This window comes from Equus przewalskii, unplaced genomic scaffold (genome assembly GCF_037783145.1).
Source record: "Equus przewalskii isolate Varuska unplaced genomic scaffold, EquPr2 ChrUn-9, whole genome shotgun sequence".
Classification (NCBI taxonomy): domain Eukaryota; kingdom Metazoa; phylum Chordata; class Mammalia; order Perissodactyla; family Equidae; genus Equus; species Equus przewalskii.
In genome coordinates, this window is record NW_027228757.1 from 1367947 (window position 1) to 1382341 (window position 14395).

The 14395-nt window shown below is 53.2% G+C and overlaps 2 protein-coding genes across 2 annotated transcripts; both read right to left on the reverse strand.

Annotated features, from left to right (window-relative positions):
• Positions 1 to 2669: 2669 nt before the first annotated feature.
• On the reverse strand, positions 2670 to 9987 carry RAB25 (RAB25, member RAS oncogene family). Its single transcript, XM_008516794.2, has 5 exons — positions 9320 to 9987; positions 6106 to 6301; positions 4155 to 4348; positions 3433 to 3513; positions 2670 to 3021 (listed from the first exon to the last, which is right to left on the reverse strand). The coding sequence occupies exons 1-5, from the start codon at positions 9360 to 9362 to the stop codon at positions 2894 to 2896; spliced, it is 642 nt and encodes a 213-aa protein (XP_008515016.1). The 5' UTR covers positions 9363 to 9987; the 3' UTR covers positions 2670 to 2893.
• Positions 9988 to 10804: 817 nt separating this feature from the next.
• On the reverse strand, positions 10805 to 13857 carry LAMTOR2 (late endosomal/lysosomal adaptor, MAPK and MTOR activator 2). Its single transcript, XM_008516793.2, has 4 exons — positions 13634 to 13857; positions 13166 to 13328; positions 11215 to 11304; positions 10805 to 10994 (listed from the first exon to the last, which is right to left on the reverse strand). The coding sequence occupies exons 1-4, from the start codon at positions 13699 to 13701 to the stop codon at positions 10938 to 10940; spliced, it is 378 nt and encodes a 125-aa protein (XP_008515015.1). The 5' UTR covers positions 13702 to 13857; the 3' UTR covers positions 10805 to 10937.
• Between the last annotated feature and the right edge of the window lie 538 nt (positions 13858 to 14395).

Consider the following 14395-nt stretch of genomic DNA (forward strand, 5'->3'; position numbering starts at 1 on the left):
TGAGAGAGAGAGAAGAAAAAGAAAGAAACCGAGGGGTTTAAAAGAAAAGAATACTACAAAATAATAATTATTAATAATAATAATAATAATTCAAATTTATTTCATATAATCCTAGAGAAAAAGAGAAAGAATTACTAGTTACTTAGTAGACGATATTCAGATAGCTTAAAGTTTAGTAGCATTGAGGGCCTCTGGGTCCAGTAGAATGTACAAAAGTCGTACCGAAAAGGAAACTAAAGGAGGGAAGTGGCTGAGTCCACCCTGAGTCACCCCATCTTCAAATACCAGGGTGGGAGCAGGTTGCTAGTTAAGGTTGGGAGCTTCCGGTCTGCTGGGGTTGATTCTGAGAATCCTTGAATTTTTAAATTGTAGGACAAATAGATGAGGGGCTGAGTTCCCAGGGTGTTTGAAAGGATGGACATTGATCATTTCTACCAGGTGGAGGCTGGGCTCTGGACAGCAGAAGAGGGTGAGCACGGTTGCCTGCACCCCAGGACCTGGGGGCCTGGCCATCCTGTCCATCCCTCTGTCTCTGTTGGGCAGCCCTTATGCACTCCAAAGTGATATGTCCTCTCTTGGGGCTCTCTGGGAGGATGGAGATCACCCAGCTCCAACCCTCCTGAGCCAACTTCTTCCAGGCCTAACTGAGGAAGTCCTTTTTGAAGTGTGTCCTCAATCCACTTCACTACAGATTGATTCAAGAGCCTGGTAGGTCATTCCACAAACACACACACATGCACACACTTCGCACCTTCTCAGAGCTTCAATGGGACTGAGGGGGTCTGTCCCCCAACCCTGTTCCCACCCAATATTCCACTTAGCGTTTGGCCTCCATGGTAGCAGTGGGAATAACAATAATCTTTCTCCTTTAAAGCTGCACAGTGCTTTACAGGTTTGCAAAGTGCTTTATTGTCTCATAGAAGTTTGCTTCCAAGAAGGACTTCCCATCCACTGGGGGGGGAGTAAAGACACTCCTTGAAGGCCTAGGAGAATGGGGCCCCCAGGGGTACAAAGGCAGGGGGTGGCAGCAGGGACTTTGGGTGACCCCGACCCTGACCCTCTGCCCCGGTCCACCTCCATCTGTGAGTGTGCAGGTAGGGGTCATCTAGTGTGTCCTGGCCTGGGGCACATCACCCTCCCCACAGGAAATTGGGGAGCTTGGCTTTTGCGTGTGAGAAATCAACTAATTTTTTAAGCACTTGCCTTCTACCAACCCCAACTTGCAATCAGGTTGGGTCCCTCCCCCTATCCAAGGGGGTATGGATGCCCCTTGGCTCTCTTTTCAACAAGAGGAGCCTGCTCTGTGACACCAATGACTCTGTCATGCCCCTCCCTGGCCCTAGACCCCAAACACATCTCCCTCTCCCCAATTTACTCTTCTCGCCCCACCTAGGGACAGATTCCCCCTGCTCTTTTTGTCCTAGAAACCCCGCTAGTTTGGGAAGGTAGCGTCTGGGGTGGGGAGGGCTTCCCCTTCCCCACTCGAGGGTGCGGGTGGGGTAGGGTGGGTGGGGGGAGACAGCCCTGGGGCAGGAGGGATGGTCTCTCCACTGTAGAAAGTAGAGTAGGATTGTGGTCAGACTTAATTTGAGGCATCTAGTGAAGACACTTACAAATGCACCAACAAAAATATTTCAAAAGCAGAATAAAGGCGGGAAACAAACCAGACCCATGAATAATCAAGTCAAAGTGATGTTGCACAAAATGCAGAGAAACCAAGAAGGGGGAGGGTTAATGTATTAAATGTGCTATTAAGAACTTAATTTTATTAAAAGTATTATTACTTAAGGCTCTGGCTTCTTTCTCTGCATGTAGGTCTGAACCACCTTGGGGTGAGTGGGAGAGGCCGCTGTGGGGACTGTAGCTGGGGGTTTTCTCTAGTGTCCTGATGTCCCTGCTCACCTTGCCAGAAGTGGATGGCTCCTGTGCACTTTGACAGCTCCCTCCTGGAGTCTCCAAGCGCTCAATCCCCCCTCTTTTCTCCCCATTTACTGCTATCTATTCCTTGGGGTGTAGTCGGACCTCCTTTCACCCTGCCCTGCAGAACAGGAGAAGGCGAGGCAGGGTGACGAGACTTGTCTGGACAGCCAGCTCCTGGGCTCGATGGAGAAGGGGCAGAGAGCTGGGAGACAGACCCTCCCCACTCATCCCCACCAGATTCAGTCCGTCCCTACACCACACCCACTCTTTTTTTGGATCAGGCAGAAAACTGAATGGAAGACTTGGACCTTCCGCCGCCCAGGCTTTAAACCCGTTCCCCAGCACACACAGACAGGGCTGGCCCTGACTCCCCCTTCTCTCTAATATCTCCCCCTGCCTCCTCCCCTCACCCCTGGCATTGGAGTGACCTCAGTTCTTGGCACCATGGCCTTGGGCACCAGATGGTGCCCGCCGATGGTTTCCTTTGTCTCGCCTTCCAGATACCCCCTCTCCGCCATGCTGTCCTCCCTCCCCCACCTGCCCTGGGGGTTGGCAGAGGGAAGGGCGGGCACCCCCCGCCCCCTTGGCACCGTCCCCAGACCAGAAGACACCAGAGGCAGCTGGCCCTGGGGGGCAGTGGGTATGGTGGGGGGGATGGAGGGAGGGGGAGGGGAAGGGGAATAGGGACTCAGAGGAGGGGCCAGAGTTAAGGAAGAGGCACAGATGGGAGGCAGAATGATGGCCAGGCATTGATACAAAACACAGCTTTATTTGAGGGCCCTAGTCTGTAAGGTGGTGGACAGATAATAGAGATATGGGGGGTGGAGCATGAAGCCCTTAGAGCTCTGGGGAGCTGTGAACAGGGGGCTGGCCACCCTGACATCTGGAACCACAGGGCAGGGAAAGGTCCTGCCTCTGGCGTGGGGTTGGGGGGCACCAGAAAGCCAGTGGGCAGGGTTGGTGCTAGACAAGGTCAGAGGCTGATGCAACAGGCCCTCTTCTCGCCAGGGCCCGGCTCCTGCCCAGCCTGGGCACTGCCTAGGGTGATGGCATTGGTCCGGGTGCTGTTCTGCCTCTGCTTGGACACCTTTGCAAAGATCTCTGAGAGGGCAGAGGGCAGAGGGCAGTGATCAGGTCAGAAGATTTAGAGCCCATGCTCCCCACACACACACTGCATGCCCCTGTCTTAGTCCTGGGGGTGGCTGCACTTAGAGGAAGAAGGAGGTTTTGCTGGAAGGAAGCTGAGTTTGGGCACCCAGGTTCCTTCTACTTACCTGAGTGGAGAAGGACTAACACTCAGCTCCCCGGGAAGTGTGGCCTTCTGCTTCCTTCCCTAAGCTCCGGGCTGAGTAGGGGGCGCTAGGAGGGTCTGAGCCGATGCTGGGACGCTCTGAGGAGGCTGGGGGCCCACAAAGGGGCTGAGGAATCAACTAGGGTGAGGGCTGGGTGTCTGCCTTCCTACCGCTGCCCAGGGATGGAATAGGGGTGCCAAACTGAGGCAGGGGCTCTGACCTTTGAGGACCGTCTCAAAGGCCAGCTCAACATTGGTGGAGTCCAGGGCTGAGGTCTCCAGGAATAGCAGCCCATTGTTTTCTGACAGAAAAGGAAACACACCATTAATGGTAGGGGTCAAAGGCAATAATAATAATAACATTTACTTGATGTTTACTGTGTATGTTTGCTATGTGCTAAACCCTGGGCATGTGTAGCTCATTTATTCCTTAAAACAACCATGAGGTAGGTTTGAATATTATCCCTTTTTTATACAAGAGGAAACGGAAGCCCCGAAACACAGAGACAACGACTAAAGAACTTGCTCAGTGTCCCATGTCTAGTAACTGGCCAAAGAGATGTGAGGCTGGGCTGTGGGACCCCGGAGCCTGCACCCTTAACTACTACATCTTGCTGCCTCTAAACCCCAGAAAACTCCCGGGGAAAATGTGAACAGAGATGGTCAAGGGGAGCTTCCCTGCTTGCAGGGGTGGGGCCGTCTTAAAAGCAGCTATAAATAATTGCCCCTAAAGACAGTCTCAGGGCGAGTGGTGGGACATAACGAGGGACACAGGGTCACAGAAGGGAAGGGCTGGAGATCCTGAGGAAGAGGGGATGGGGGTAGGGGACCCTATGGAGGAAGTCCAGGTTGGGGCCCCAGGGTGGGAGCAGGGCTAGGGGGCAGGCACTGGGATTTCATGGGCCGGGTTGGAGGGTCAGACTAGATCGTGGCGGGCTCTCACCAGCAAACATGCGGGCTTCTTCAGTGGGCACCTCCCGGGCCTGGCTGAGGTCACTCTTGTTGCCCACCAGCATGACGACGATAGTGGCCTCGGCATGGTCGTAGAGTTCCTTCAGCCAGCGCTCCACCACAGCATAGGTCTGGTGCTTGGTTAGGTCAAATACCAGTAGGGCCCCCACTGCACCACGATAGTACCTGGGGAGGGGGGCCAGGGCATGGGTAGAGGGTTGGACAGAGGGGAGGTCAGGGAGGACAGGCTGAGCCTCAGAGCAAAGCCTCAAGCCAAAAAGCCAGAGATGAGTACCAGCAATGGGGAAATAGGAATACTGAGGTCCAGGGATCCAAACCCAGACAGGGCAGCCCTCGGCTCCCATGCCTCATGCTGAGAGCCCTCCAGGCATTCTGGTCCTGGCTCCCCTCTTCCTCCATAGCCCATCTGCCTCCTCAGGTCCTTTGTTCTGATTTTAGCCCCTGCTATCCACCAGTGCATCTGAGGGCTGCGGTCAAATCTGCTTCCTGGATGCCCCACCTTCAAGATCTTCCTCACATGGCTCCTTGACCCACAGTGCCCTCTTCTCCCTGTGGCCATCTTTCTGGAACTAGCTAAATGCCTACCCCGTGCAGCAATCCCTGACTTGACCATCCAAGGCATCCTTGCAAGCATCCAGCTTCACTCCTGGAGTTAGATGGGGCTTCTTTGGACTGGTGACATCTAATTACTCCCATTTTACTGATGAGCCCACTGAGGCTCGCAAGAGGTCAGGTGACCTGTCCAAGAGTGATGAGCATGTCGTGCTGGTGGGTAACTAAGCTCCTGACTCCTGCTTCCTGCCCCCTAGCAGGTGCTGTCCCCCACCACACACACACACACCACCTTTCTCACATTTGGCCTGATACTGACTGGGAGGCCTCTGCACATGATGTCAGGAGGCCTAATTTTCTCTGCATCCTCTGAGTCTTTGTAAAACTCAGCTGAGGGGCCGGCTCGGTGGCGCAGCAGTTAAGTGGGCACGTTCCACTTCAGTGGCCCAGGGTTCGTCGGTTCGGATCCCAGGTGCGGACATGGCACTGCTTGGCAAGCCTTGCTGTGGCAGGCATCCCACATATAAAGTAGAGGAAGATGGGCATTGATGTTAGCTCAGGGCCAGTCTTCCTCAGCAAAAAGAGGAGGATTGGCAGCAGGTGATAGCTCAGGGGTGATCTTCCTCAAATGAATAAATAAATAAATTAATTTAAGAAAAAATACGCAGCTGAGGGGGCCTGCCCTTCCCTTCTGTGGTTAGATGTCAAAGCACTGTGCAGAAGTGAGGGGCACACTAGATCCGGGAGCCTGCCCTTATCCCAGCTCCACCCTAGTTTCACCTGCTTGAACCCCAACCTTCTTGTATTTAAACTGGATTAACGGTAGCACCTTACTCCTGTGGTATTTTGAGGATTACATAAAATGCCCAGTGTAAAGTGCCTTGTACCTCCCTGGGCACAGAGCAAAGACTTTATTTATTTATTTATTTATTTAGTGAGGAAGATTGTCCCTGAGCTAACATCTGTGCCAATCTTCCTCTATTTTGTATGTGGGATGCTGCCACAGCATGGCTTGATGACTGGTGTGTAGGTCCTCACCCAGGATCCGAATCCACGAACCCTGGGCTGCCAAAGCACAGTGTGCAAACTTAACAACTACATAACCAAGCCGGCCCCAACAAAGACTTCTAAGTGGTGGCAATGACTCTTGTTTTTAGTCCCAGTAGTCAGCATCACTATATCCTGTCTAGACTCTTTGTGGCTCACAATACTTGTGTCTCCTCAACCAGCCATGGTGTCCTGTGATCCCATTTAGGGAGCATACTGCTAAGTGCCCTTGCCTCTTTCTCTTCCTCTACCTCTCCTCCAGAGGTGCATCCTGACTTCCCAAGCACCCCCAGCCCTCTGCAGCCCCCCAGCCCCAGGCTCACGCCGAGGTGATGGCTCGATATCGCTCCAGGCCAGCCGTGTCCCAGATCTGAGCCTTGACAGCAGCGGTGCCCAGCATGACAGTGCGGGTGGAGAACTCAACCCCGATGGTGGTACGGCTGTCGTGGCTGAACTCATTGCGCGTGAATCGGGATAGCAGATTGGTCTTCCCCACTCCTGACTCGCCGATCAGCACCACTGAAGGAGTGGAGAGATAAGGGCTGAGCTTGGACCAGAGCGGCCCCAAGCCTGCCTGAGCGTGGAGGGTCTGTTGGTCAGAAAAGGGGAGCTAAGCTCAGAAAACTGAGGAGGGAGCCAGGTCTCCTGGCAGAGAATGGGGTCTGCAACCCTGCTTGATGCATCCATAAGTTTGAAATGGGCTAAGTGTTCTGGGCCTGGTCTGTTGGGACAGGCTGCAGACAGTCAGCCTGGGTTTCCAGTGATAGAGTGATGTCTGTGGGCAGTTTGTGGATGTCACTGTTCAGGGGTTGTGTGGAGTGGTTAGCAGAGTGTGTGAATGTGGACAGGGATGATGGAAGGCCTGGCGGGGAGGATGCATATTTCTGGACTAGGGAGAATGTATGAGAACATTGAGCATGTTTCTATGTATATGAGGTGGGAGGACAAGAGGGAGGTTTGGTGTGAGTGTTTGCATGGGAGCAGAGATGTGAACAGGTGTGGGTGAGAAGAAAGCTGGCAGGTGACATGTCTATGGGTGGGGGCAAGGTATGGAGATATGCGTATAAGAAGTTAGGATCCAGTTGTCCCATAAAGGAGGGGCAGTCTTGCATGATTAAGACCATGGGGCTGGGTGTTGGACCAGCCATGTGTCCTTCAGCAAGTTATTTAACCTCTCTGACTTTCTTCTGCATATGAAAAATGGTAATAACGATAGTGACTATCTTATGGGTCATTGTAAGAAGTAAATGAGATATTGCCCAGGATATAGTGAGTGTGCAAAACTGTTACTGTTATGACTGCTGTTACTGGGCCAGTGATTTTACCTCCAGGTTTCCAGGGACAAGGATCCATCAGAGGGGCTATGAGGAGCCTTTGGGCTGGTGGGCAGTGTCCACCATGGGTGAGCTGGGGGCTGGGGTACAGTGTCCAGGGCTAATGTAAGTATGACCCACAAATTGCACTGACACTGAGCTGAGCATCCAGGATTAGAGGCCACCCAGAGTGGTTCTGGAGAAGCGGGCTGGCGCCCTGGGAGCCACATACTCTGGGGTCTCTGATCCCGACTCAGGCTCTGACTAGCCATGTGACCCTGAACAAGTGGCTCACCTTTTCTGGGTCTCAGTTTCCTTGTTTATAAAATCTATAAAGGCCTCCTCCAACTTTAAAAAGTCCTTATTTGTGTAGGGCAGGAAAGAGCTAGGAAACTTATGGGTGTGTGTGGGTAACAGGATTTGCACGTGTGTGTGCGTTCCTGCCTCTCGCCTACTGGGAACTTCATCCCCATCCCATCCCTCTGGTGCGTGGGCTCCATGCCCTCTCCTCAGGCCCAAATGGTGCTCAGGGCGAGGGCTTTGGAGTCAGACAGACTTGGGTTTGCATACTGACTCTGTGACCTTTCATAAGCTACTTACTCTGTCTCATCCTCATCTGTAAAATGAAGATATTAATTGTTAACACTGACTGAGTACCTAGTACGTGCCTACTCTGGGTAAAGGCTTTACCCATATTAATTCATTTAATCCTCAATGCCATGAAGCAAGTACCATTACTATTCTCATCCCATTTTTACAGAAAAGGAAACGGTGGCACTTGGGGGGTTAAATGACTTGCACAAGGTAACACAGCCAGCGTGGTAAACACAGAGGTGTGCTGCCCAGATCTGGCTTCAAGGAAGGACTGGTCCCCAGCTGCAGGGAGTGCAGTCAGCAGGCGGCTTCCAGCTGTCAGCTCCTTCAGCACCCGCCTCTGGTGCAGACAGCAGCTGTATCTGAGGTCGTGCCTTTCCTGGGCAGCCCGCCTCCAGTGCAAGGTGAGGGGATCACGGGGCTGCCCGCCCTTGGCCGAGGCTTTGTGATCCTGTGCTGCAGTTTGCTTCTCCCGCTGCCCAGTCCTGTTTCCTCTCCCTTCCTTTCACTGGTGTTGATCCCTAATAAACATCTTACACCCTGAACTTCTCAGGGTCTGCTTCTGGAGACCCCAACCTGCAATAACGAGTAAGTGGAACAGCTGAGATCTGAACTCAGTCTGGCTCCTGATCGTGATGCTTTCAGAGCAGAAGATAACTTCTGGAGTTGTGATTAATGAGCTAGTGGCTGGCACATGCTAAGGGCTCAATAAACGGCAGTCACTAGTAGCAGTACTGCCCCAGACTACTGCTAACCCTTCTCCAGCCTCCCCTTCCTGGGAAGGATGCCGGGAGTACAGTACAGGTTCCTCAACCCAGATGCCTGAGAGTCCCAGCCTACGAGAGGGTGGGGCTGAGGCTGGGAGAGGCATGGGGTGCGGTGGCTGGAGAGGGAATCAGAGCTCCGCCGGTCCACCCTGCCCTGAAGGAGGCGTGGAGGTGGGCGTGGCGGGGGGGGGGAGGGGGCGACAATAGAGGGGCCAAGCACCGCGGCTGAGATAAAGGAGCAGGAAAGAAACACACACTTCCAGGAACAGCCAAGTGGAACCTAGCGCTTGGTATTTGGGCCCAAGGGGTCTGCCAAGGGACAGCAGACAAGGCCACGAAGAGTCCTTCGGATCCTATTTAGACCCTGCTCCCAAATCATTACAGCTTCCCTATGTCTTCACCCAGCCCCGTGATGAAATAAATCTTTCCTTTCCTATACATCTGCCCAGAAAGATGAGTTTCTTCCTTTTAAGTCTGCTTGTTTCCCCTCTTCTCAGGAGAGAAGTCCTCTCTGAAGTCTGACCTCCATCTCTTGTGCTGCAGTGGCTGCCTATTCCCAGGGATTTGGGCTTCTGTTTGGAATGAGGCAGAGGAGCCTAACTCAACACTATTAAGAAGTGATCACCATCATTATTTACAACAGGAGAGCATTCCAGCAGCTCCAGGGCTTTCGCCCCAGTAACCAGACCCTCCCCCACTCCCTGCAGCCTTCTTTCTTATCCAAAGGAATGATGAGCCCTGGGGTGGGGGGTAGGGGTGCATCCTGGTAAGAGAGAGAAAACAGGAAGGGGCCACCCCTGGCTCTGTTGGTCTCTTTATGGGTCTCTCTCAGGCTTCCACTCTCTTTATGGAACCCAACTCACCCTTGAAGACAAAGTTATAATCTTCCTCGTTTCCGTTCCCCATCTTGGCTCCGCATGGAGGGTACAAGTGTCTTCAAGGGCAGAGGTGCCGTGTCTATGCGTTAGCGCAACGCCCTCAACCCTCAGTTCTCAAGAGACCTGGATCCGCCCCTCCTCTCATTGGAGGTAAAGAAACTTCTGCAGCCAGAGGGATTGGGGGCTGACTTAAGGCTAGGCAGGGCCTAGGGAGGCTCAGCTCTGGCAGGTGGGAGTGCTGCAGGGAAGCTGAGAGGACGGAAGCTGAGAACAGGAAGAGCGGGGCGGCTGGAGACCTGGGGCCCAGGTGGGTGGAGAGACGATGACGTCAGACAGGTTAGACAGGTTGGGTGTCTGCTCTCTGCCTGGGCTCCTCCTGCAAGCAGGTGAGCAGGCTCCAGGGGCTGATAGCAGGACAGGACCTTCAGAGAGCTAGATGAGGACTGAACACGCCTGGCTAGGCACCTGAGACCTGTGGCCAGGTGGGCCCAGCCACCAGTGAGTGAGAAAGAGCCTCTCAGGGAACAGAAATCTACTTGACTTCCTGTTTCCCTTCAGAGCCCTCAGAGCTGGTATCTGGGAGAACCAGAGGAAGGGCTGTTGGGGCGAGGGCCTGGGGCTGACGGGATGCCAGTCACCCTGCTGCCGTGCAGAGCTCTGGGGGAGCTGCATCTCTGGCACAGCTACTTCTGCCCCTCCCCGACAGCCCAGGGCCTGGGACGGGCAGTATGCCTCACCCTGGGTGGAGCTGGAATTTGCAACCTACCTCTTCCCTGAGATGGGTCCCTTCCTATGGCACTGGGAAGGGACTGGTAGCTCCCCATCCAGACCTGCTCTAAGGACACTGGGTAGGGGGAGACCTGGGGCAGAAACAGCCAGATGGGGTGAGGGGTCTGAGTGTAGGGGCAGGATCTGGAGATGAAAGCCTCTGAGAGGTCTTCTGGGTTTCTTTTGCTCCCTCTCCAGAACCTGAGGCCTTACAGCAAAGCCATCCATCTCCAAAGGGCTTCAAGATCTGGAGAGGGTCTATGTGAACATAGGAATATCTGGGAGAAGATGAAAGGGGTGGTCCCTTGCAGGCAGCTAGGGGGCGCCCTCCCAACCCCAAGAGTAGAAAAAGCTCCCCCTGACAGTCAGGACTAAAGGACCCTGAATGCCCAGGGCCCTATATTCTCTATGTTCAACATGACCTCCCACCAGCCCCTTCCTCCTCTGAGCTCACTCCCAAGGTTTTGCTACCACGTGGGTAAGATTCAGCTCTGAGTGGCAGGGGCCAGGTGAGGTTACACCACCGGAGAGGCCAAGGGAGCTGAGGCACCACTGCCCCAAACCATTTGGTTGTTGGAGGTCATAGTGAAATCAGTGGGTGGAAATCCATCCTTGCAGAACATGAAGAATCCTATAAGCATCCCCTGCTCCTTCCTATCTCCTCTGATTCCTCCCACCCAAGAAAGCAGCCAAGACACAAGACAGGAGTTGAAGTTTATTCTTGGAAAAAACAAAGTCCTACCCTCCCTCCACAGTCCAGGAAGGTTTCCCCAGGGGGCCCTGCCCCTCCAAATGGTCATCTCTCTTTTCTGACTCCAGCTTCCACCAATGCCCATTACGATGCTGCTACTTGGGTGAGGGGCTCCTCCAGATACTGCACCAAGGCCTGGGCCTGCAAGAGGGAGAGCAGAAATCAGTCCCACACACAGCCTGCACTAGAGGGATCCCAAATCCAGGTCTACACCCAATGCTGAGCACCCACCCCTAGCCCACACCAGACACTGATTGGGTGACATGAGAAGGACTCCAGAAGGTGGTGGGTATGGGAATGGACACAGTAATGGAGCACAAAGGCTGAGCCCAGGGCTGTGGAGGGATGGGCACATACACACCTTGGCCTTGAGCATTCCGAAGCCAACAGTCTCCTTGGCATACATACACAGCAGAAGGTTGGCCACTCGGGTGATGGCTACGCGGCCCTCCTGGTGGGGGTGATATCATGGGATGTGACTTTCTGCTTGGCACCTTTAGCCCGCTCTTTCCCCCAAGGGCTCCTCTTGAGAGAGACTATATCTTCCTTCCATGGCCTGGGCACGGCAAGAGCTTCTGGGCTTTGGCCACAGCCCTGGACATGGGGTCCTGAGCTCCGATTCCAGCCTCAGCATAGCCACCCACTAACCAAGTTACCCTGGGAAACTTAATCTCGCAGGAACTTGGTTTCTCTTTTTCTGTAACCCCACCTCACCCCAGTTGGTGAGGGTGCTGGTAAACATGAAGGAGTCTTGCATCTGCAAAGGGCTGTCCAAATGGGTGATGTTATTATTATGGGTTCACCCCAAAGACACTGTAAGGGGCTTGGGAGCAGTAACCCAACTTGTATTTCTCCTCTTTTCCCACGGTAATGCTTTTCAAACTGCAAGTCTGACCCCAGGGTTAGGAGATCAATTAAGAAGGCTGATCAGCATGAAAAGAAGAGAAATGAGGAGCACTGCACATAGTAAGCGAAGTACTTTTTCATGAAACTTTTGATTTAGTGGGTGTATGTGTGCACTGGGCTCTGACAAAATGTAATCCTTATGGCTGGGTTGGGACCAAAACGTTTGAAAGCTATTGCCCTATAGCACCAGCCCTAGGCTAGGCACCCAGGAGTCGTCAGTTGAACTGAAATGGCATCCTTGGTTGGGCAGGGGGTGAGGAAGAGGTAGGCAGCTGAGACAGTGGAATTCTTTCCTGGAGAGTTCACTCGTGGGGCCTTTTCAATTCGGCTCAGCAAATTTTCACTAGGTATCCACTGGGTGCTGGGAGGCAGGTGCTATACTCCCTGCCTCTCTGGCCTCTGCTCCTACTAACCTCCTCCATTCTCATGCCACCTCAGCCACATCAACCTTGTTGATCTTTGACCAGGCATCATTCTGCCTCAGGGCCTTTGCACTTGGTGTTCTCTCTGTCAGAAATGTTCTTCCCCTAGATAGCCACATGGCTTGCCAACTTCTTTCAGATCTGTGATGAAATGTCACCTTTGCAGTCAGATTGTCCCTAACACATATGCCCCTCTATTTTCCTCCATAACATTTTCAATACCTAACATACTACTTTTTTAAATAACATATTTTACTTATTTTTAAAAACATGTTTACACACTTATTTTACAAAACATACATATTTTACTTATTTTAAAGTATATCTAAGACCAAGCTCCATTAGGGCTATAGTTTTTGTCTGTCCTATTTGCTATTTTTTCCCCCAGTCTTGAGAACATTGCAGGGACCTAAAAATCTGTTGACTGAACACATACAAAGGTGAGTGAGACAGTTTCTGTTTCCAAGAAGTTCACAGCCTAATGGCCACTTCCCCTTTCTGGACTTCATCTCCTTTCTCTGTAAACTGAAGGGATTGGCCAAGGGTCTGGGGACTCTGCCACGCTTCTGTGAGTCTGTGAATTTGCAATGACAACACTTTGTGTCTGCACATCATTAGACAGTTTATATCCACTCTTTCATTTATCTTCACAAGAACCCTGGGCGGCCCGGGTCGGGGTGGGAGTGTTGTTTCCACTTTAGAGATGTGCTATGGAAGCTCAGACAGGTTAAGTGACTTACCCAAGGTTCCACAAACGTTAAGTGGCTGGCTGAGACCAGAACCCCAGTCAGACCTCGGGTCCAGGGCTCCTTCCTCACCACCACTTGATGCATAGGGTCCTGCCTATTATAAATGCTGCTGCAGACCAACTCTTAGTAATCTTCCAGAGATCCTGTCCCTGCCCCTCCAACCATCCAGGATGGGGTCCAGTTCGCCCCCTCGGGTTCCCCTTCCACGACAGAGGAAGCGGCTCCCTCTCCATACCATGCAGTCCATGAGGATGAATTTGAGATTGTCTTCATTAAACGCTTGGTTCCCGTTCCGGTCATAGGCGGCCCAGATGTTACTAGCGATGGCTGCGGTGACCCGGGCGTCCGTATCCCCGTAACCGGAGTAGGCCAGCAGAGATCCCTCGTTATTCAGCAGCCTGGCAAGGGACGGCGAGAAACACCGACGTGGTCGAGACGGGAGTAAAATGCCTCGGTTTCCGTCCCAACTCCCGTCACTAGCGCTTCTAGAAAGCAAGGGTCTGGGCTGAGGGTGTCCTGGAATGTGCCCCGAGCACCCACCACGTCTGTGTCCCTTTTCGAGAGGGGCTTTCTCCGCCGTCCCCTAGCTGCTGCCTCCTCTGCCACCTCCTCCCTTCCCGGAGATCCTACCCGACCCCTCCCTTGGAGAGCCTCGCGCCGCCCCCCTCCAGTGCTCGCGCTCGGATCCTCGGTCCGCACTCACAGGGTGCTCTGGACACCTCCAGTGTTGGCTTGGCTCAGCACCTGGGTTAAAGCCTTGGGACGCAGCATGCCTGCGGCTCCTAACCTCGGACTTTTGTACCCAGATCCCTGAGTTTCCTCCTGCGGGCCTCCGCCTGCCGCTTCCCGTAGTCCAGCTGCCCTGCTCTGGAGCGTCCTGGGAGTTGTAGTTTCCTGGCCTGGCTTGCGTGGTTCTGACTCAACACCGCCCCACCGCGGGGGGCACTGGGAATTGTAGTTCCTTGTAGCCTCGCGAGGCACTCTGGGAACTATGGCTCGCCTTTCCAGCGAGACCACGCGGTTATGGGGGAAAAGAGCGGGAGTGAAAGGAAAGGGGTTGTACTGGAAGGACATTTAACTCCCTCAGGAAGGGAAAAGTCATCATGTCTGCTTGGCAATCCACGATTCAGTAATTAAAAAAAGAAAATCCTTGTATTTGTCAGGCCTACGTTTGGTTATTTTTCAAAGCAATTTTCTATGTTATGCGCAATTCTGTGAGATGAGGAGAAAAATACTGTTGAGGAAACCAACGCTCAGAAAGGCCAAGCGGGCAAAACCCAGGTTTCTGGAACCGTGCTTAATGGACCTTATTCAGGCCACGACTCTTGGGGGAATAGAGTCAGTCCTAGAGGTGAGATCTTAGGTGGACGTCCAGAAGCGGTAAAATCCAAGCTCCAAGTCGGGAGAGGCCCCAGACTTGGAAAGGATTTGGGCTTCCCGAGAAAGACCAGTTATCACAGGGAAC

Coding starts and splice junctions, on each gene's coding strand:
- RAB25 (XM_008516794.2), bottom strand. CDS start 9,362: ATGGGGAACGGAAACGAGGAAGATTATAACTTTGTCTTCAAGG. Junction 4,349..6,105: donor TATCGAGCCATCACCTCGGC/GTGAGCCTGGGG, acceptor CCCCCTCCCCAG/GTACTATCGTGGTGCAGTGG. Junction 3,022..3,432: donor CTTTGAGACGGTCCTCAAAG/GTCAGAGCCCCT, acceptor CTGCCCTCTCAG/AGATCTTTGCAAAGGTGTCC.
- LAMTOR2 (XM_008516793.2), bottom strand. CDS start 13,701: ATGCTGCGTCCCAAGGCTTTAACCCAGGTGCTGAGCCAAGCCAACACT. Junction 13,329..13,633: donor GGAGGTGTCCAGAGCACCCT/GTGAGTGCGGAC, acceptor GTCCCTTGCCAG/GCTGCTGAATAACGAGGGAT. Junction 11,305..13,165: donor TCATCCTCATGGACTGCATG/GTATGGAGAGGG, acceptor CACCCCCACCAG/GAGGGCCGCGTAGCCATCAC.